A 21,052-nucleotide genomic window follows, 5' to 3' on the forward strand; every position below is an offset into this window, starting at 1 on the left:
TAATTGAAGGCTGTTCTGTCAAGATACAAAACTTTCAACTATCAACATACGATCCTGATAGATTATGTATTTTTTTTCCTACACCATCAAATCATAGGGGCCTGGGAAGGCTTTGTCTGGCTATCAATCACAGAACTGATTTAGTTCTGTACCCAAAGATACTGTTTCTGTTAAACCAACTGCAGTCTATATAAGCTTTCATCACAATCAGGTCATGGCTGGTACATTTTGTATGGCTCAAAGTCAGTCATGGCTGGAAACTCTTATGTGAGCAATCAAGTGATTAAAAAGTGACAGAAGAATCAAGAATATGAAACATTTTATTTTAAATTCCAGTTGCATCAGATCTGGTCACACATTTAGGGAGGGGAATCCTTCACTAAAATGTTATTTATAAACATTTCTTATTAATTAAATTCTGAATCTCTTCATTTTCTGAATGCTCTTTACAGTGGACTCCCATCAGGATGGGGGTCAATTCACGTTTTAATGATAAATTGTAAACTTAAATCTGCTTATTAACAGAATAAATTGTTAATGTAAAAAATAAATGTGGTAAAATGTTTTAATTATTTTGTAACGTATCGTAGGGACATAATACTGTATTTGGTAAAAATCTATTTTCACATGGCATTTAAAAATAAAATCCCACTTTATGAATTTCTAGAATTGAAAGTGAATCAACCCCAAATCTGTAAATTACTCAAATGGTGATTGTTGTTGTCCACCAGTCCTGGGAAAAATACAAAATAATTCCCAATTTTAAAACCTAAATTGTCCATGAATTTAGTTCCTTCAGAATGTTTATTTTAACTTATAATTCAAGTCCAGTTGACGAGTGAATGTTCTAAAATGTTTGTCATTTTATCCTAGGCCTGGTGCACTACTACAGGTACATTGCAAATAAAACCATGCACAAAAGTCTCTCATGCTGACAGTGTGCATGAGAGACAACCAACCCACCCTGAGTAGTCACTGCAAACCCCAATTTGTTCGTCTTGGTGTGGGTGTAGACAACCACGGTCCACATCCCCTCTGAAACATTAGTTGGAAGTCGCTTCTTTTCATCCGACAGCGAGGAGTTTCATTGGGAAGACAAGAAGAAGATAATGTGTGTGGATCCGATGAACACGAATTTCTTCCCAGTTCCACTCCCAGTGCCTGCTGAATAGCTTCCCCAACCAACCAGTAGGAGTCGACAGAGATCACCCTCCCCTGCAGGCAGACTAACATGGCCAATTGTGCCTCTGGCTTGGCCGGTAGGGCCAAGCCAGAGGCACCATGGAGGAATTGAACACCAGTCACCGGCGGCAGTGGTGGGTAGGAAGTTAGGAACCTATCCCTGCGCCACCCAGAGGGCACCCAGAGAAAATCTTCTTTTAAAGTGATTGCTTATTACACACAGAGTACAGCTTGGATCAAATCACAGGTGTACCCTTTCAACATTCAACAAAAACGTAAAAAAGTGACTAAACTTACAGGCCAGTTTCACAGTCTGCATGCAAAGCAATTGCACTATTAGAAGTTGTGAGGAGCATTATTTGGTTTAATTTTCCCTCTCAACAGCACAGTCCAGTCACACTCCTAACCACCACCCACTGCTTCACACATTAGCAGGGGTGATGGCTATAGCTACTTCTTGCCATTATTACACACTGCAGAAGTGAATGGTTCAGGTTTGTGTCATATTAAGGTAAATCCCCGATATGATTTATTTAAAGTCAATAGAATAGAATAGTCCCCAGTGCACCCCTTGGGGTGTTTTAAGTCACTGTAAATGTATATATGTGCACAATTGCACATACATGAAATTAGTGTTCTGCTTTTAACCCATCCTATAACAACTAGGAACAGTGAGCAGCCTTTTGCTCAGAGAGCACGCCGGCGCCGGGGAGCTATTAGGGATTAAGGCGGGCAGGCGGCACACCAACCACTGGCTGGAAGATGTAAGATGCACATGCTCTACCTTAACCAACTAGAATTAAAGTATTTGCTGACCTTGCATGGGGTCTGCAAGTGTATCTATGAACTGAGTGAATACAATAAACGGTGTAAACATTTAACTTTGACATATGTATAGTATATTCTTTACAGTGATCCATCTGCCACATTCAAGTCTACAGAGTAAGCAGAGTAAGGCAGCTCAAGTGTTTCTGGACTTAAGCTGAATTCACATTAACAAATTTTCATTCTCGCAACTCCTTGATCTCTCTGAGATGTTTGCAAGAATGATAAAGGAAGCATTTCAGAAAAATATAACAGTTTACGCACTGTAAAATTGTGAATCTTCATTTAAATTAACGATTTTACTCTGGCTGACGATTTTGATACTCATTACGATGTCTCAATCACAGATCAGCCTCGTTCTTATCCCCTGATGAGAGGAAAACGTGATAGTGGAGTTCACCGACCACATGGTGGTGCATGAAAACATAGATACATCAGCTGATGTACAACTGATAGCTAAAAGAAAGGTTGTTTAAAAACAAACAATCAAAGTGTCTTCTATTAGCATTCACTCCACTAGCTTGTCATCTTGAGGTGAGTGAGGAGGTATTGCCCAGTTCATCTGTCCATCATTATCACCTTCATCTTGCCCTCATCCTGTGGGCCACAGGGATGGGTGCATGAGGGTATCCACAGGCTATTTGTTCTCCAGTGTGTTCCAGTGAATCAGACCAGTGAGGAGAGGAGGAGCCTCTTACAGCATTTCCCCATGAGCCTCTCTCCCTCCACCTCCAGCTAACATGGGGGACGACAGTCCGCATTGGTGACTCTGTTATTTGTGTTCGTAAATAAGTCGCATTAAAAACAAACGCATTAACCGCTTTGTAAGTAAAATCGTTTTTGGCACAATTGGCCGGACACACTTTCGCGACACATCCAGTACGTTAACACATGCAGGCTGTCATTCCAGCGTAACGTACCAGAACTGCAATATGTTGCTCATCATGCATAGACGTACAGCTACAGTACAGTTTTGGGGAACAGTAGATCAAGTCCAGTGATCAATGCCCCTACGGCTACGCCTTCAAAATAAAAGCTCCCTCATCAGCTATCAATATAATAGCCGACTATCGGTAGATACTTGGCAGTGTTTGGTAGCATCAGTCTAACCTTGGACAAGTGTGAATTACGGTGCAGTGTGTGTGTATGTGCGCACGTACTTGCATGTCTCAGTGAACCAATGTGAGTGTGTGAAGTGGGCTCAACTGCCGGTGGTTATCGTGTCAGTTGAGTCTTTTCCCCTCTCCTTAACAAGAGAAAGTGTTAGATATACAATGTCTTCTCTCGCAGTTACGGACTGATGATGTCACCTTTCAGCGAGAGAAGTACATTTCATCCTCATTGTCGCCATGTTACATTGTATTTCATCGCCCATATTTCATCAAGAAATTATGCAGTTTTCTCTTCTATAGTGGCTCAGTGTGCGTGCAGGGACATGTTTTCTTTCTTCTAACAATGGGATGTGATTACAACACGTATCCAGCATGTTCTTCGTCTCTCTCCTCCTACATCCAAGGGTCACAAACAGTGTCTTTAGTGGGCAAGTGGCATGATGTCGCATGTAGAAAAACAGCACAAGAACGAGGGACAAGTGGCTGTGAAGAGTGGAGTCAGAGGAGTAAGTGCATGTGCAGGAGGAGGCTTTAGGGTGCTTCCCGTTCCTCGGTTGCTATAGCAGCAGCTCTTCTCTTTGCTTCTTGTTTCTCGGTGGACCCTGTCCGTTCCTCAGGGAGCCATTCTGGGGTCTCAGAAGCTGACCTCGCTCCCGCTCTGTCCATGGGATCCCTCCCTGCCCGTCGTCACTGTCCAGGTCCGAGTCTGAATGCATGAGGGCAGAAGAGGATGGCGCGGGGGGAGCCTTAGCACGACCTGGTAAGGGGTTGGAAGGAGCAGAAGAACCAAAGGATAGAATTGTTTTTAACTTCATTTGTTTAGCACCTTTATATTAATAATATTTTATACACCATTAGATGCAAGGCAAAGTGTCCACGCAGCACATTATGAGTTTATGACAGATACAAACATGAAAAACAGATGTTAATAACAAACAATGCTAAAGGCAGGGCAAGTGAATCTCTTTGGTTAAAACAGCTCTATAATAGTACTCATCGCTATAGAGTGTTTGGTCAGTAACAGGAGTATCTCCAGCACTTTATTATTAAACAGAAAATGCATTTTCAAATCAGAATAGGGAACTCAGACAGGGACGATACAGATTCAACTGTGAAATTAAATTGGAAGTGATGTGATGACAGAAAGAAATGAGCAGACAGAATTGGAACACTATACAGATAGATAGAGTTCTTTATTTTTATATACAAATGTGACATATCATGTAATGTCATGACATGTCACATATCCATTTAAAGTGTGTGTGTGTGTGTGTGTGTGTGTGTGTGTGTGTGTGTGTGAGTGTCTCACCAGATTTCTTCGGTTGCAGCTCCAGGCTGTCTTGTTCATCAGCCTCCAGAATTTTGTAACGACTTTTACTTCTGCGTACTTTACTCTTACGCCTGTTAACAAATATATGGGTTAACTCTGAGGACAATTGGACAGTGTGACTGTGTGACCCCCGTACCATTTACAGATATTCTGATTCATGAGTATATTCTAAACGTCAATAAAGTGGTGGGTAAACATTCATATACAGTACACTAAAATCTACCATATATAAATGTAATTGAATCAAATATATAAGCCCGGTCACATTTCATATGAAGCGCAATGGTGGTGTGGCAGCTCAAAAATAACTACAACATTTGTACAAAATGTAATCTAATTATTAAGTAGCCCATCACTCTCACCTGCGACAGCAGCACACCATTCCCCAGACAACTGTGGCTATAGCAACCACAATCATGAAGGATGCTATTGTCACATAGAGTACACTCCACTCTGAAAACAAAAACAAAACATTATACAGTATTTAAGGTTGTATACTATGTGTGCACAATAATTAAGCAATTAGAAGCCGTTTTATATCGCATATCACAGCTATGGGTGGTGTTGGCATGATGCCAAGCAAAGTATCTTAATTTCCCATGGCTGGGATTGATTGATTGATTGAATACTTTATTAACAAGCTTATTAACAGTACAGGTAACGGTACAGTCAAAGGTTATGCTAAAAGTATAACACCAAAATTCCCAGGGGCTTGTTTCCATTGTGGTCCATTGTACTAATTAAATTCCTCAGTAATACATATACGTAATATAATAGGATACAGCCTTGAGTGCATTACTGTAATGAATTAAACAAGATACACCCAGTGTGGCCAACTCCCAGGTTCCTCACAAACTTGTGTAGTCTTGTCAATGCTAACGCCTACTGGTTGGTCCTAGGGGTGATAACCATATGGCTCCTGCGATACACATGGAACCACCTGCCGCTTCCTTTAACCCATTTTGGGGCGGGAACCCCTTTTGGTTTTAGTATTATGTTATGCTTTAGCTATCGAAAAATAGCAGATCTACAAGCCACCAAGTGGCGCGCTACAAGCTTGTAGGTCTGCTATTTGATCTCTGATCTCAGGTAAAAATGGGTTCACATGCCAGTCAGGAGCCTCACCAGAAGGATTTAACAAGGGAGAAACACCCTCGCTGTCAGGAGCAAAGAAACCTCTCAGACTAATGCTACTAAATACTGTATGGGACAGTTTTTATTGTATCTTCTCACCACAGTTGCTCTCTCCATCTCCCAGCTGTGACGTAATGAAGTTCTCCATCCAGAATGGGTGACAGACACAGCGCCGTGTGAAGGAGTCACACTCGCCATGGCCAGAGCAGTTTAACTGGCAAACTGAGGACACACAGGGAAAGAGAGAGAGTAGAAATGAGCGAGGGAACACAAGTTCACTTGTGCGACAGTAAAACAGCTAATTTAAACAATTCAACCCCCTACTCTGAGGGTAACATTTGATGACCTTAGCCGATCTATTATGTTGTGAGCTTGTAGATCTGCTATTTTTGGCAAAGATATTTATATTAGTGTAGAGTGAAAACAAGAGGGTTAAATCTAACATAGAAAAACCCCTAAAAGTATACTGTGAAGATGAATTACAATTTACAGCTCACGAGAGAATTAAAAACATTATCAAGGCCTGTTTGGTAGACAAATAGCTGCCTTCAACATGAAAGCCACACCTTTTCCATTACTACAATGACTACTGAAATGAATGTTACACAGTATGGCTTTAAGAACGGGAAGAGAACCAAGAGAGCAAAAGTGTGAGAAAAGGTCATGAAACAACTTGCGGTTACAGTCTCAAATTCCTGACATTTGAGAAGTGAAAAAAATTACAATGAGATTTTGTCACAATTTGACCACCCACATAAGCAAAAAAGAAGATATCCAAGTTATCTGTTTGAGTTGTTTGTGACAAAGTAATGCAAAATTGTAACTTAGCAATGATATAGCCTGTAACGTTAATTCACATCCATAGCATCACTTCTCTTTAACTAGTAGTGTGTTGTACAGTATATGGCAAGCAGCTACTATCAATACTCACTGACTGTGTCCACCCGTCTAGCTTTGAAGATGAGGAAGTCGTTCTTTTGTTTGCGCAACTTGTTGCGCAGCCCCATTGCAACACTTCGACCGGACAGGGGAGGGCGCCCTGGGCCCCCTGAGACCAGGAAGACCAAACGAGCACTGAAAAGGAGGAAGACATTAACTTCAATAAGCTCCAGAAACCGTACACAGAAACCTGATCCATGATCCCTGTTAGAAAGACGTTTGGAGCATTTCTGTTTCATCAAGAGAATAGAGCGGTAGTAAACATGTGATGACATCACACATTATTTTGTGCAAATCTTTGAATATATATATTTTTTTAAAGCAAATTTCTTTAACCCAAATCTTTGTTTCTGGTTGTCCCTAGAACAAAATATTTTGAGATGGGTGCGGCCCAAATACATATAATTTTGGGGGTCCTTCACATGAAAAAGGTTTTGAGCACCACTGATTTTTCAGAGAATCCACAAGTTTTTCAGAAAACTGTCAGGATTTAGAAGACATTTGTAGAATTTGGCCTCAGTATATGGTTAAATAGCAGCTCACCTGTGCTCGTTGAAGGCACTGATCTCTCGCACAATGATGTCACTGTCGAGAACTCCCAGCAGGACTCCGACCTGACGCATAAGCATGTCCCGCTGCCGGTGCGATAACTGGGACACAGACACCTCCAGCACCAACTCTACCAGGTCACGCTCCCATACGTCTGAAAATTGGATTGATTGGTTGATTGATTGACTGATTGATTGAATAGTTTACTAACAGTTTGCAAAAAGTACAGATGTACAGTTATTCAAGAAAGCTAAAAGGATAACACAAAATGCCCTGAGGGCTTGTTTCCATTGTGGTCCTATGTATTACATTTATTAAGACACATAAATACATACCGGTAATACTATACAATAAATCATCCATTTTAGGAGCAATAGGAGCTCATGTATTTTGGCAAGCTAGAAAAAGCGTGAGCCAGGAGTGATGGATTAGACACTTCCTGTCACATGTGTACATCAAACAGTATATTGCATCCTCCTGACCTGGTGCATGTACACCGTTTAGTATGCTGTATCCTGACCTGGTGTGTGTATACCATAAGGTGCTGTGTGTGTGTGTGTGTGTGTGTGTGTGTGTGTGTGTGTGTGTGTGTGTGTTAATTCGACTACGTGGCCGGTTAAGACTCACCAGTGATCAATAGACTTGTTCCCCAGAGGAGAGTACATTCAATGCTGATTCTGTGTGTGTGTGTGTGTGTGTGTGTGTGTGTGTGTGTGTGTTTGTGTGCGCATGGTTCCAGTACCTGGTTTAACCTCCACTGTGCCTCTTTCAACACTGATCTGTCCTTTGCTGTCAGTGACTGTGAGTGCAAAGCTGTACTTCCCCTCCACAAGGTTACCGAGAAACAGCACCGCCTGGTGGTCAGAGTTGTTCAACACAACCTGCAGGAGCAAAGGTCGGGTTTGTATAAATGTTTTTTAAACTAGACAGTGTTTCTGGACAACCGCTTATCCGTCCTTTCATAACTATGTTTTCTGTTGTCCCGAACCACGAAAGTGGAGGGGGGACAGCCACCGGGGAAAAGTAAATAAGGACAAAAAATGCTGTTGGCATATACAATATGTACATGTACATTTGATTTGACAATGCTACATACAATATGACAAGACTATATGCACTATATGCACAATTATACTGTTATTATTGTCTATGGTGCTGCATTGTCTGAAGGAAGCCAAACCAAAATAAGTTTTACTCTTATGTACCTGTACACAAGATGTAACAATAAAGTACAACCTTGAACTATGAAACGATCTCTGTGTGTGTGCGTTAGGGCATGTGCGAGTGAGTGTCTTCGTTCATCTGTCACACTGTAATGGTGATTTTGTGTCTTGTCGTCAAGCCAAGGTAGATCTAATTAACAAGGGACTGTTGAGACACGGAAACGATCATATCACCAACAACGACGTGAGGGAAACCCAGAGGGAACTTGTTTCATCAAAGACTTCCTTGTTTGTTTTGACATAAGGTTGCTGAATTGCATATTTACATACCTGTGTTTTTATTTATATGGTGACATGTTGAACATGTACTGTTGGCCAGAAACTCTAGCACTTTATTTTTCATGCAGCTTTTTATTCTCGTATTTTGCATATGATTTCAGCATTGGGAAGATCAATGTGAGACCACGTTTTGTTTTCCCTAGAGTAGAGTGTTGGATGATCTGCCAGCCCGCAGATGGATATGTATCATTTCTGTTCGTCCCAAATAAATATTTTATCATACCATATGCCTAGTCTCATGTGCTTGGACACCTCTCACACAATCACTTCGAACTGTACCCGCTTCAGTCATCTAACATGGGAACAGTCACACGATTGGAGGGCAATGTGGGACCACTCTTCCACTGCCTATATGCCGCAATTTATGTAAATTCTTTACTCAGCAATGAACTGGCAATGCAATGGAACAACACTTTACAACTCCCTGACTAGGCAACCCAGCCTGTTAGATATGCACTCAACAAAGTGTCCCTCTCTAGTTCATGCTGTATTTCCTTGTAATTGTTTATCTTCTGAAGGAGGAAGAAGTGGTTCAAATTATTTCTCAGAATGTGACAAAACCAGTTTTTCCTCTCCCCTCTACAACTCTTCAAAACCAGCTAATCAACTTCAACTCTATTTGTCCTCAAATAATTGCAAAGTATTTTTTGATTTAATGACACATTGGAATTTATAAACCTGTGAAAAATTTAATAAAATTAAATATTTTTTTGGATTTTGCTGGCCATGTTCAAATTGAGAGCATTCAAAACAGTGTGCATACCAGGGACCAGGTGTGGCCTTTGGCTTTGGAAGAAAGAAATATGAGGCAAACAGTGTGAAGCCTTGAACTGGACTACAGCACACCCCATGTAACAATAAAGCTCATATGGGTTATGTTATCATGATTCATGTTATCATGGGTTATGTTTCACTGGCTCTCAGTGCATGTCCAACTACTGTTTTATTTCTATTGTAGCATGCAGGTAACTGCATGCACCTGGTGTCTTGGGTCTAAATTAGTCCCCACTTAGACAGCGACATTAGCTTTACTATATTTCTAGGACTGGAAGTGAGAATATTAGATCCAGGCTATTCTGATACATTGAACTCATTGATGCAGAGGTAGTTGGTTGATAATATTGACTGAATGTGGAGTGTAATGATTTCTTCCAACGTGGTATAATTTTGTCTATGACTTGTCCAGTAATGCCTGAAGAAGGTCTATTGACTGAAATGTTGCCTAAATAAAGTGTAGGTCATTTTATTGAATTCTAGAATGTAGTCTATAAAATTGGTTTATATTTAACAGATGCAGTATTAAGCCTCATTTATGCTGCATCGCGCGCGGAAAATAGCAGACCTACAAGCTCACAACGGCTATTTCCGATGCTCGATACCGTCATGTGACAAAGAATGAATTGGGCTTTAGTCTCACTCCCTTACAGTATATTAACAGGTTGAACTAGCAGTCATCCCCTGTATTCGGGTAAAATGGGGTGTTAGAACCAGTCTCACCCCTGCAGCAGGGCTGTTGTCATCCCTGGTCCACAGGTAGCTGACTCCACCTTTGTCATCTGTGGAGTGAGAGCCATCTAGAGTTGCTGTCCTCGCGGGCAGAGAGATGGGCGCGCTGGACAGGACGTGGGCCACAGGGGGCTGGTCTAGCTCTGGTGAAAAAAGAACATAACATGGATCATGATTCAAGGCCTTATCACCAGGAAGGCATCCATCTACGTAGGTTGATATTGACAATTCTTTAACATGCAAGTGAGATCACTGAATGAGATCTCTCCTTGGTATGAGAAAAGGCTGTGTCACATCCAGAATAGGTACAGGTACTTTCCTATAATCCTTTCCTATATATTTTTTGGATTGAATTTATGGTGTAGCACTTAGTATACATAGTAGTACAGTATAGTAGTACCTTTAAAACCATTCTTTAGGACTTAAAAGCGACGTCAGCAAGGATAAATCTATCACAAAAACCTTAGTGTCCCTATCCTGCTAGTATTGAGCCCTGATTCTTAGTCAACTAAGAATGTAGGGTTCAAGTTGTTAATGAAGCTGGGTAAATACAACACACTAAGTGACAGGAGGTCATAGTTTGAGATGATAGATCGTTTAAAGAATGTTCACTCGCCCTATTTGGGAAAAATGGAGCAGTATGCTTGTTGTGTGTCTGCTATATCCCCCAGGCTTCTCAGCCTGCTTCTGTCTAAATCCAGCTCCAGTTTTTGTGCTTTGTTGCATCAAGCATTTGAAGCAGTTTCTGAAGGAACACAGAACACACCTAAAGCTAATTCTCACCACTAACCCAAATACTCTTATTTTATACACTGACAGCTCAAATGTTTCCTCTAAACAACTTCATGAAATCACATCCCATATGTATGGAGGTAGATATGTACCTCCATACATACTTTTGCATAGATATTTGAATTGAGGAGGATAACGGAAAAAGTGATAAAAACACACACCTTCTCGGACAATGACCTTGACCACATCGACGCTCTGCAGCTTCCTGTCGTCCGTTACGGTCAGAGTGAACTCGTACGTGCCCACCTGGAGACCCGTCACCGTGGCAACTGCACTATCTGCGTTTTCAACCTTCACACCATCTGGACCCCTTATGGACAGAGAAAGAGGGAGAGACAAATAATCCCATCATTCCTAATTTTCCACATTATCCAAGACACGACCGACGAACCGCCTGAGATTCAAGTTATTCCTTGACTGACAGTGAGGCAGAAAAGGACATTGTTGTCACTATGTGTCTGACTCACGTGGTCTGTTTCCAGTGGTAGGTGGCAATCTTCTGGTCATCGCTGCTCTTGCTGCCGTCCAGTGTGGTTCGGTCTACCGGCAGTGTCAGCTCCTTCTCTGGCCCTGCATTTGCCAGTGGGGGTTTATTGTTCTCTGGTGGGGGAGGAAGGGGTGAACTGGGTTTTATTTGAGTCAATGAGTCAATATTTGAGTTAAAAGGCCCCATCAATGTCACTATAGGCAAAGTTTTTCAAAAGATTCCATACATTTTAAAATATTTCAAATAAAAAAGCCGATAGATAAGCTCACAGCGTGTGGGATCGTGGTGTGTTGTGAGCTTGTAGATTGGCATTTCTTGCTATTTGTCATACAACTAAGTATATAGCGCTTACAGTAAGTGGTTAATACAAACACTAATGCAGTTTTTGTTCACTTCACAGGTCGTTGGGTGCGCAAATATAAACCTTTCAAGCATGTGCCGGCAAACAAATACATTTCCTATTTGTTGTAGTCATATCTATCAAAAGGTTAAATAAACAGAAATGAAATGGCTACTGATACAGAGTTGATGTGTATTAACCCAATCTGTTAAACAGAAACACAGTGCAGTTGCCAGAGATATGGGGACATTTGAAAGAATCAATAACCGTAGGCGCATCCATGTGCACATTGCGTGCACGTCAGAAAAACCTTTTTTGAAAAAAAGAAGGAAAAAAAGGGTATGCTGCTTAAAACGTAACCTGATGTTCCGGGCACAGATTGTGTTAAACTGTTACTGGTTAGGTCACATCAAATCGTGAGATATGAGAGATATGTGCATAATACAAATACTGATGCTGTTTTCATTCGAGTGCTATTCCTGCTGAAATGGGTCACTATGGGTCCATAGTGAAAATCTGCAGACATATCTCATGGCCCACATTTATTATTATTACGTTTATTATACATCTGTATTTATTATTAATCTATTATTAAACCGACGATCATTTATATCCGTCTCATCTACAAGCCCACGGGCTGCAGATCGGCTATTTTCGGAGATGAGATTTATATTATATTATGTGCAAATATAAAATAGCTGTGATACTTATGTAAGTGGTTATGGTGAAATAAACCATTAGCATTTCATGAACAAATGCAAACAATATTAAAGGCTTCCCTTTACAAGTCAAACAACATTCATTCACATTTGTTTGTGGAGGTGGAAAGCCTGGTGACGTGAGGTTAGTTTGGAGGGGGCGAGGGGACTTTGGCATCACCGTTTCAGCAAATAGACGGCATTCCCTGTACACACGGAGACGACAAAGTAGCGTCTCCGAAGTTTGCCACTCTGACCCCCTTTCCAATGGGAACCGGTTCAGTTATTTTTGGTTCTTAGTCCATGAGCCAGAGCTCCAAAATTGGTGGGAAAAACTAGACCAATATTACATTGTTTATAGTATCAATACAAGTAAATTAATTCATGGTAACCCATCCACAGTAGTAGCTTTTTAAGTTAAGTGCCCCTAAAACGCTGTCTCCGTGTGGCAGAAAGGGCAGATCGGCTAAATACTTGTGCGGCTAACGCAGAATAATGTCCTCGTCTAGACATGCACCTAAATGTTTTATTACCAACGTCATCTCCACTAAAGGTTAAACAAACAGTAACTGAGATAAATGACACCTGTGCTACCATTGACATTAGCTCTATGAAGTTTAGAAGATGATGCAAGGCATCAGCCTGCCAACTACAATACGGCACTAATGTGTTATATTTCACCCTTCCTGTGTATATGTAGAGAAATGGTAAAGAACCAATACCTGGCTGGTACAGATTATACAACTTGTAATCAGAGAGCATGTCAAATATAAGGACAGCCGTTTCGGAATTTTGCTGTTCTTTCTGTCATAAAACGGTGTCTAGGAATCTCAAGGGATGTGAAAATCTTGAAAAATTAATAATTAGACCCGTCTGAACTCTGAACTGAGTGCTGTATGTGTGTGTGCGTGTGTGTGTCGATCAGGAGGTTGATTCAGCTGCAGCTGATGGTACAAACAGACAAAGCTAGTTGTAAATAGTCTATTTTCATATCCGTTGAGCGGTTCATTAACATATATGATGAGCCATATGAAACAGGTGTTTTCACCTGGCTGCACGATGACAGTGACCAGGGCAGTGTCTTGCTGCATGGTTGTGTCTGTCACAGTCAGCTGGAAGGTGTAGTCTCCCTCCTGCATGGCAGACAGCTGAAGGGATGAGGTCCGCACACCCTGAAAGTTAAGTCAAATAAAATGAGCCAGCATTCTCACAAGAGAACACTCCTTCTCGCAAGACATCATGGAAGAACTCGGAATCTCAAATAGACAAGAATGTGAGTCGAGTGTAACTCAGAATTGAACCTTAGTTATGCCTAGTGTAGTTTGGCATGGGTGTCACACGCAGAAAATATCGACCAAACCAAACCAGATAAGACACAGGCAGCATGCATTTATTCGGTTCTCAGGAAACACATTTTCATTCCATTTTCGACATCCGAAGTCCGAGCATTATTTTCGCGCCTGTCATGAACAGCTTTAAAACACTCCCACGCACACAAATATCAATACTCATTTTTTGCTACAGTTGTACAGTCTAAGAGTTAAATTCCAGGAGAGTGCAATAAATCAATTTACTGTTGGCTATAATGTATACTTATAGTATAAGTCTAATACTACTCCAGGATGATTTCCCTCCCACCACAGCATCTTGTCATAGTTCTCACCTGCATTTCCACCACCTTGCCTTTGCTCTCAGGGTTGAGGGACCATTCGTAGGCCAGGGATCCATGGTCATCTGTGCTCTGGTTGCCATTCAGGGTGACGACGTTACGCGGTAATGTGATGACCTACAGTACGTTGCAAAACAGAGGTTTTCATTTAGATTGTGGATGTTTTTATTTAGCTTGTGGGCATAATGGTTTATATACGGTAAAGGGGTAAAGTATATGAGATAACCAAGAAGTTCAAGTATTCTTGGAATACAAAGACATGCAAAAGAATACAACCCACACACTCATAAACATTAATTAGCCGTGCGAACCAACAGTTCCAAGACATGTGGCTCATACAGTATGTCCTGTTTATGTAGCGTAAGGCACACCCACATGCTCCAATATATTTTACAATGACAGTGTTCAGAGTCTGGACTCTTGGATCTGACGAAGAGAGCCCAAGGCTTGAAACAATGTCATTAAAATGTATTGGAACATGTGCAGGTTCTGTTATACCGCAACAAGTGGCTATTCTATCAGCCTTTTATGGAAGCCAATAGATGGAATAATAAAGGAGGTGGATGTAACCTGGTTGGGCCCAGCGTTGGCCACAGGCGGGTAGTCTGTTGCCTTGCTGACCGACAGGCTGGCCTGGGTAGAGCTCTGGTTTCCATCAGAGTCTGTCACTGTCAGACTGGAACATACAGGAAGAGAGAGGAGAGACATAGCATTAGCTATCAAAAAAGCGAAGCTATAGTATAGAAGTTATAGATTCTATATTGTTTGATTATTTTGTATGTTATTTTCTTTTCCTTGTAGATCTGCTATTTTCACTAGTTTGGGTCCCGGCCGGGCAAACGTCTAATCTCTCTTTTGGGTCTCGGCCTGAACGTGTAGTTTCCAGGCACTAGGTTAGTGAGGGTAAGGAGTACAGTGTCTGTACCTGAACATGTAGTTTTCAGGCACCAGGTTAGTGAGGGTAAGGAGTACAGTGTCTGTACCTGAACGTGTAGTTTCCAGGCACCAGGTTAGTGAGGGTAAGGAGGACAGTGTCTGCAGATACTTTATCCTCTCTCAGAGGTCCCTTCACCTCCTCCCAGTGATACGACACAATCTTGTCATCATCGGTACTCTCTGAGGAGAGGAGGAGACGGCCATGAAGATATTACGAGTACAGGAGATGTGAAAGATGGACATACGTATGATAGTCGTATACAGAACAGCAGGGGGCTCTTTAGGAAACAAGTCTGTACAGGCACCCGTTTTGGGCTGCCAACGATCAACTCAGAAGTTTGGTGGTCCCGGGACCGCCAGTAAGTTTACGATCAAACAATTAGTTAATAAATTATATCCAAAAACTTCATTTCAAAGCATGGATTATATGAAAATATAAATTATTTCAGATTAGAAAATAAGGTTTAATATTAACTCAATGCTTGTATTATATGAAATACATACATCCAAATGATTCAGTATCATAATATCCAAAGTTATTTCAGATTTCTTTTAAAGAGTTACAACTGGCTAAAAAATGAATACAAATGACTTAAAAATGACATTTTTAAGTCACTCTCTGCCCAGAGTACGACACAAGAGCAATATGGCTGCTGCGTGAATATGCATATGGTCTTTGTGTACTTCATTTGTGTCCAATGTGTGTGCGCGTGGTACAGTATAGACTCACGGCTGCCATCTATCACAGTGGAGCTGGTTGGCAAGGAGATCTCCTGGAACTTTGGGGAAACCACGGCGACAGGAGGCTTGTTTACCCGCGGCTCTGTCAAGTGGAAAGAAAGACATTATTAGCTTGGCTAAGTGAGTAGTATATCAGGTGTTGGTGTGCCTGACAGAGTGGGAGAGAGCATGAGACTGAGACAAAGAGAGAAAATCACACCCGTGTGAACTGAGTGGTGCAACTCCCCCCTCTCTCTCCCCCCGCCCCTCCCCTCCCCTCTCTCTCTCTCATTAGCAGGCAACAGTGCAGCACTGTCTCTCTCTCTCTGTTTCTGGCACAACAGCGCCCCTACTGGTACTCAGTCATACTGGTGCTCATTAACGTCACATCAGTGAACCAACACATAGGTGAACCAACACATCGGTGAACACAGACATTGCTGTTCCTTGGAGTGGTTGAGTGAGAGAGAGAGAGAGTCACTACTGTGAGGCACAAAAATACTGTGTCGGAATGCAGCTGCTTTACCCTAGAGCTAAATTGCAGTGTACTTAGACAGATTTGGTTTGTAGATGACATAGATGAAATAAAGTGGCTACCCAGCTTGGTGACTTTTATGTAGAGTTTTGTGTCAGATGGTAAAAATACAGTTTCAGAGTCCTTTCCATCTTCATACAAACAATCAAAGGGCAACAAAATAAAACCTGCAGTGTTCATTTATCCATCGCTCTTCGAGTTAAATGAAACAATGCCGTTTTAATTCTCACTAAATGTGGTTGCACCTCACCTGGCTTGACTGTGACATTGACATAGCCCTCCCCATGGACCCCGCCTCCATCCACCGTCACCTCAAACTCATACAGACCAACAGTCAGCTGACAGAGAGAGAGAGAGAGAGACAAATAAATGATTAAGAGGTGGCATAATTGCGCACGCACACATTCTAAAATAAGCTGATGATCCTCCTCCATGTATACATTCAACCCAACTTCAGGTGCATGTCTTGTTTGAATGTGAAGATGAATGGAAACAAAAACCATACTAATTCCAATGGTACCTTGCTGAGTTTGAGTGTCTTGCTGTCTTTTCCCGCCATCTCGCCACTGTAGTCTTTGGGGTGAGTTTTCAGAAGCCAGTCGAATACATAATGTGTCCCTGTTAAACGGTACGAGAAAGAAGAATCACCACCCATCACTGAATAATGCTCTCCTGCTTACTCTTGCCTTTTGATTAATTAAAGTATTATTATTTTTTAATAAAATGACAAATATGCCCAACAATAAAAACAATAAAACACAGTGAACCTGAACATTAACGCAGTTATACGGTATTCTGGTTAAAGGCGTTAATTTTCGTTGTTCATCGTTATTGTGTTCATTGAACTAACCCTTTTGGTGTTAGCGTTATGTTATGCTTTATCTATTGAAAAATAGCAGATCTACAAGCTCATAGCGCGCCACCGAGTGGCGCGATATGAGCTTGTAGGTCTGCTATTTTTGAAAAAGCAAAGAACCACTGACATAGAAACATAGCTTTTTCAGAAAACTGTCAGGATGTAGAAGACATTTTTAGAATCTGATCTCAGGTCAAAATGGGTTAAGTGTATTATACAATATGAAGTGTAGGCCAGGTTTCAAAGGACTATGATAATTCCATTTTTACCTTTCTTTGGTTCTGGGACAACAAAGGCATTAAGTTCCACCTCGTTCTTTGGCAGTGTGACCTCCACACTGTCCCCTGCAGACACCACAAGCTCCCTCACCGCTGTGGACAAAGTGTACAGGATCCATGAGGACAGCATGGCAACTAGGGCTGTCAAATATATAATCAAGCCTTGAATAATCGTCGACTTTGAGGGGAAATGTGCAAACAATTGTAATAAATAAATAAATCATAATAATAATAATCATCATCACACTAGTGTCAAGTGAGATGCGCCTTTCATGACATCACAGGGTGCATGCACAAAGACAAACATAAATCCATGCTTGAGCACGATGTCACTACAAGCTGTATTTTTGACGCCAACGCTACTGAAACACAGGATTCATTTACCGGTTTGTCGGGCTACATGAGTCATTCTTTCATGTCTGAAAAGAATTAAGTAGAACTATCAGAAGGTGTGACCCAGGTAAAAATAATGGGTCACTCTGCAATAGTTAACCAACCTCTGAGACCTCTGAAATAAATATTGATTCACATGACTTTTTGAAAGCTTGTTAAACATACATTGTGTGCATCATTGTCTTTATAATAAATCAAATGTCATCAAAGATCTGCCTGTTAGCATTGACATTTTTCAGCTCAGTTGACAGCCCTAATGGCAATGCAGAGACTGGCACTGACAGAAGAGTAGTGTCTTGTACTGCATGTCAGTAGTAGTATACCGCATACCGGAGCTCAGTTTACCCAGCAGCATTTTTCTTTGTTTGTTCACCCAAGATCACCTCAGGTCAACTGTACACAGCGTGTGTGTGCTCACATTTACGTCGTGATTTTTATGAGGGTAATGGAATCCTTAGATTGTATCACACATGCGAGTGAAACCTTAGAATGTGAGAAGTTCCCACAGGAAGAGTGCTCAGTTAACGTAAGCATGAGTTACTTTATTATACACTTAGTCAAGCTCAATGATAGAAATGTAATCAGTACAGGGTAGAGTCAAACACACGTCCAATGAGATCACCGAAAAAAAGTCCTTGCGGTCTTGTTTCCATTCAGGTCCTGGGTATTCAATTCATAATCTTCATCTTTGTTATCAAATGGGCCAAATGAGATTTTATCTGGAGAGATGTATACTCTGCTAAGAAGCTAATTAATTATTATTATTTAATTCCTTCACAAAATGCCAGATAACTACACAATACAATACATTTTCATTCATTGAAGCACAACATGTTCCTATTGCCTACGCTTTGTTTGGCCACTCACTGACAGCCTCAACACATTTAGATGTAAAAAATGCAGTCTGCGCAGTCTACTAATTGGTACCTCGGGCAGTTTCTAAAAGTTTCTCAAAACCGTAATGTGACTCAAATTATTTTTTATTTATTTTGTATTTTATGCTCCATTTGACAGGAAAGGTGGAAGAGAAGAGGGGGTTTGACATGCAGTAAAGAGCATCGAGTCAGATTCAAACCAGGGTCAGCTGAAAGAAGGACTAATGGCCTGATTTACAGTATATGGTTTGTGCTCTTACTCAGTTATCCACCGGAGCACCCTTTTCACAGCAAATATTATATACTGTATGTCTGAGCAAGCTCAAAGCATAATCAAGGAGATGATTTAAAGGGATAGTTCACAATTTCATACAGCTTAAGTTTAAAAAGAATTGAATTATCCCTTTAAGAGACGGGACATCTTCCCTGAATATTAACTGCACTATTACATGATCAATTAATTGTTAATAAATCAAAAGATAAATACTCAATGTCAGTACTGATGCATTAAGCTCCTTACCAGCCTGTGTTGTTGTAGTAGTGGTGATGATGGGAGCTGCTGTGGTGGGGGCGATGGGTTTAGTAGTAGCATCACTGCTATTGGTGGACATAGATCCATCATCAGTGGTTGCCTCTGCTGATGCGTGCGCCTGTGGGGAGGCTGGTGCTCCATCGTCACTCCCATTGGCCAACTGGCTATGGTTCCTGTTTGATGTCTGAGGACGTGCAAGGGCAGTGGCTGCCGCTGGAGATGGTTGAGCTGAAGCCATCTTGGCACTTGCCTGTAGAAACAAGAAAGTAGTATTACAGTCGTCCCCACCTTTGGTACAGTTAGTGATTGGTGAGTCAAGGCTAAAGCAGGGGTTTTCAACTGGTGGTCCCTCGACCACTGGTGGTCCGTGCTGTTAATTCATGTGGTCCCTGACCATGCATTTAGTAATGTAGAAAAGTGAAAGTGAAGATTTTTTTTTTTTTTTCTTTACATTTTATGGACCACTAGTTGAGTGCACTAAATAACCTGGTGACGTATGATGACACATCAATGTTGTCTGTTACTGGGACGTCAGTACATCAAGGAAAGAGAGTCTGAATCTCTAGAAGGGAACGTGTACCGGATTTCCTGGTTGAGTGAGTCACCATTATCAGGAAATGTAATCAATCGCATGTGTTTGCTCGCTCATACATAAGTAATGTATCCGTTAACATGATTTTAATATAGAAGGTCAAGAGAACTAAATAAGACTAACTGTGGGAAAGGAATTTAGATCAGTGGTTCTCAATCTTTTTTGAGCTCTAAAATTAACAAGCAACAAATGACAGACAGAGAGACCAACAAACACAAAGCCTCATAACAATAGTTTTGTATCACTGCACAGCTCAAGTAAATAAATAGGTGGAAAATAAGTATTTTGCCCTTATATTAGCTTTAATCACTCCACCCATTTTGATTAAAAGCACAGACGAAGGAAGGAAGGAAAAGAGAGGGGGTTGAGCAAGATAAGCTTCTCAAAAACTAAAACATTCAACTGAATCATACATAGAGAGGTCTCTGTGTCCCCACGCTAAACCACAACCAGTTGTCGCTGTTATGTGTTATGTCTGATGTACATAATAAAACGTGGTGTTTATACGGGCTGCACTACTTACAGTACAAGCTCATGGATCTACTCACTCCTCGCTCAGTGTCCATTTTTTGTGTCTAACGTATGTGCGTATGCATCAGCATACTTGTCTGCAGCACGCATTAACAAAATCTGAGAGGCACACATTTTGTGCAGACACAAGCTGGTGATAAAGTTCACATCATGTGGACACTGGCAGCTACGTGGACTCAGGGGTGGTATGTTTGCACAAAAGACAAAGCTGCTGGGGAATGAGGAAGAGTGTTCCATCTTGATTTGGCTTGCAGGTCTCTCTGGTTCAAGGTTATAGTTTGGAGTAAAAATGTTGATAACCCTCTAAACTTGTTTAACATTAATCAGTCTGTATATTCTTTGAGAAATTAGTTAAGGCACACAACGTTTCGGCCTTCATCAGGTGATGAAGGCCGTTCACGGCCGAAACGTTGTGTGCCTTAACTAATGGCGTTTTAAATAAAACAAAACACCACTGGAGCAGAGCCTGTGTGCGGACTTCTTTCTTCATTCATGTACTGGAACTGGATGTGCGCAAGCCATCTGCTTTTTAAACTATTCTTTGAGAAACACATACAGGTATTTTGGGGCTTGGCCGAATCCGCCATTCCTTTGCCGGGTAAAACAACCCCGTTTTTACCATTGGAATTTCATTACGGAATGTACACATTGTTACATTTTATGTTTTTTTTCTCCATCATAGCGCAACACATGGTGAAGTATTGTAGTGCATGACAGGTAAATGGTGCATTTATATAGC

General features: G+C 41.2%; 1 protein-coding gene across 3 annotated transcripts in view; it reads right to left on the reverse strand.

The window, feature by feature from the left end:
* Positions 1-307: 307 nt before the first annotated feature.
* Positions 308-21,052, reverse strand: part of kiaa0319l (KIAA0319-like) — a 29,167-nt gene continuing 8,422 nt past the window's right edge. For all 3 annotated transcript variants that reach the window (XM_080787465.1, XM_080787466.1, XM_080787467.1), the window contains 19 exons: positions 19,179-19,440; positions 17,382-17,483; positions 16,777-16,874; positions 16,507-16,594; positions 15,732-15,824; positions 15,049-15,181; positions 14,636-14,741; positions 14,060-14,182; positions 13,445-13,568; positions 11,339-11,471; positions 11,033-11,181; positions 10,071-10,222; positions 7,814-7,952; positions 7,066-7,225; positions 6,515-6,657; positions 5,683-5,805; positions 4,812-4,902; positions 4,429-4,520; positions 308-3,876 (listed from right to left, as the gene is read on the reverse strand). In XM_080787465.1, coding sequence (XP_080643591.1) covers positions 3,677-3,876; positions 4,429-4,520; positions 4,812-4,902; positions 5,683-5,805; positions 6,515-6,657; positions 7,066-7,225; positions 7,814-7,952; positions 10,071-10,222; positions 11,033-11,181; positions 11,339-11,471; positions 13,445-13,568; positions 14,060-14,182; positions 14,636-14,741; positions 15,049-15,181; positions 15,732-15,824; positions 16,507-16,594; positions 16,777-16,874; positions 17,382-17,483; positions 19,179-19,440 — 2,511 coding nt within the window. In that variant the 3' untranslated portion in view covers positions 308-3,676. The remainder of the gene's footprint in view (positions 3,877-4,428; positions 4,521-4,811; positions 4,903-5,682; positions 5,806-6,514; positions 6,658-7,065; positions 7,226-7,813; positions 7,953-10,070; positions 10,223-11,032; positions 11,182-11,338; positions 11,472-13,444; positions 13,569-14,059; positions 14,183-14,635; positions 14,742-15,048; positions 15,182-15,731; positions 15,825-16,506; positions 16,595-16,776; positions 16,875-17,381; positions 17,484-19,178; positions 19,441-21,052) is intronic.

Source organism: Protomyctophum bolini (assembly GCF_963924005.1).
Source record: "Protomyctophum bolini genome assembly, chromosome: 17".
NCBI classification, from domain to species: Eukaryota; Metazoa; Chordata; class Actinopteri; order Myctophiformes; family Myctophidae; genus Protomyctophum; species Protomyctophum bolini.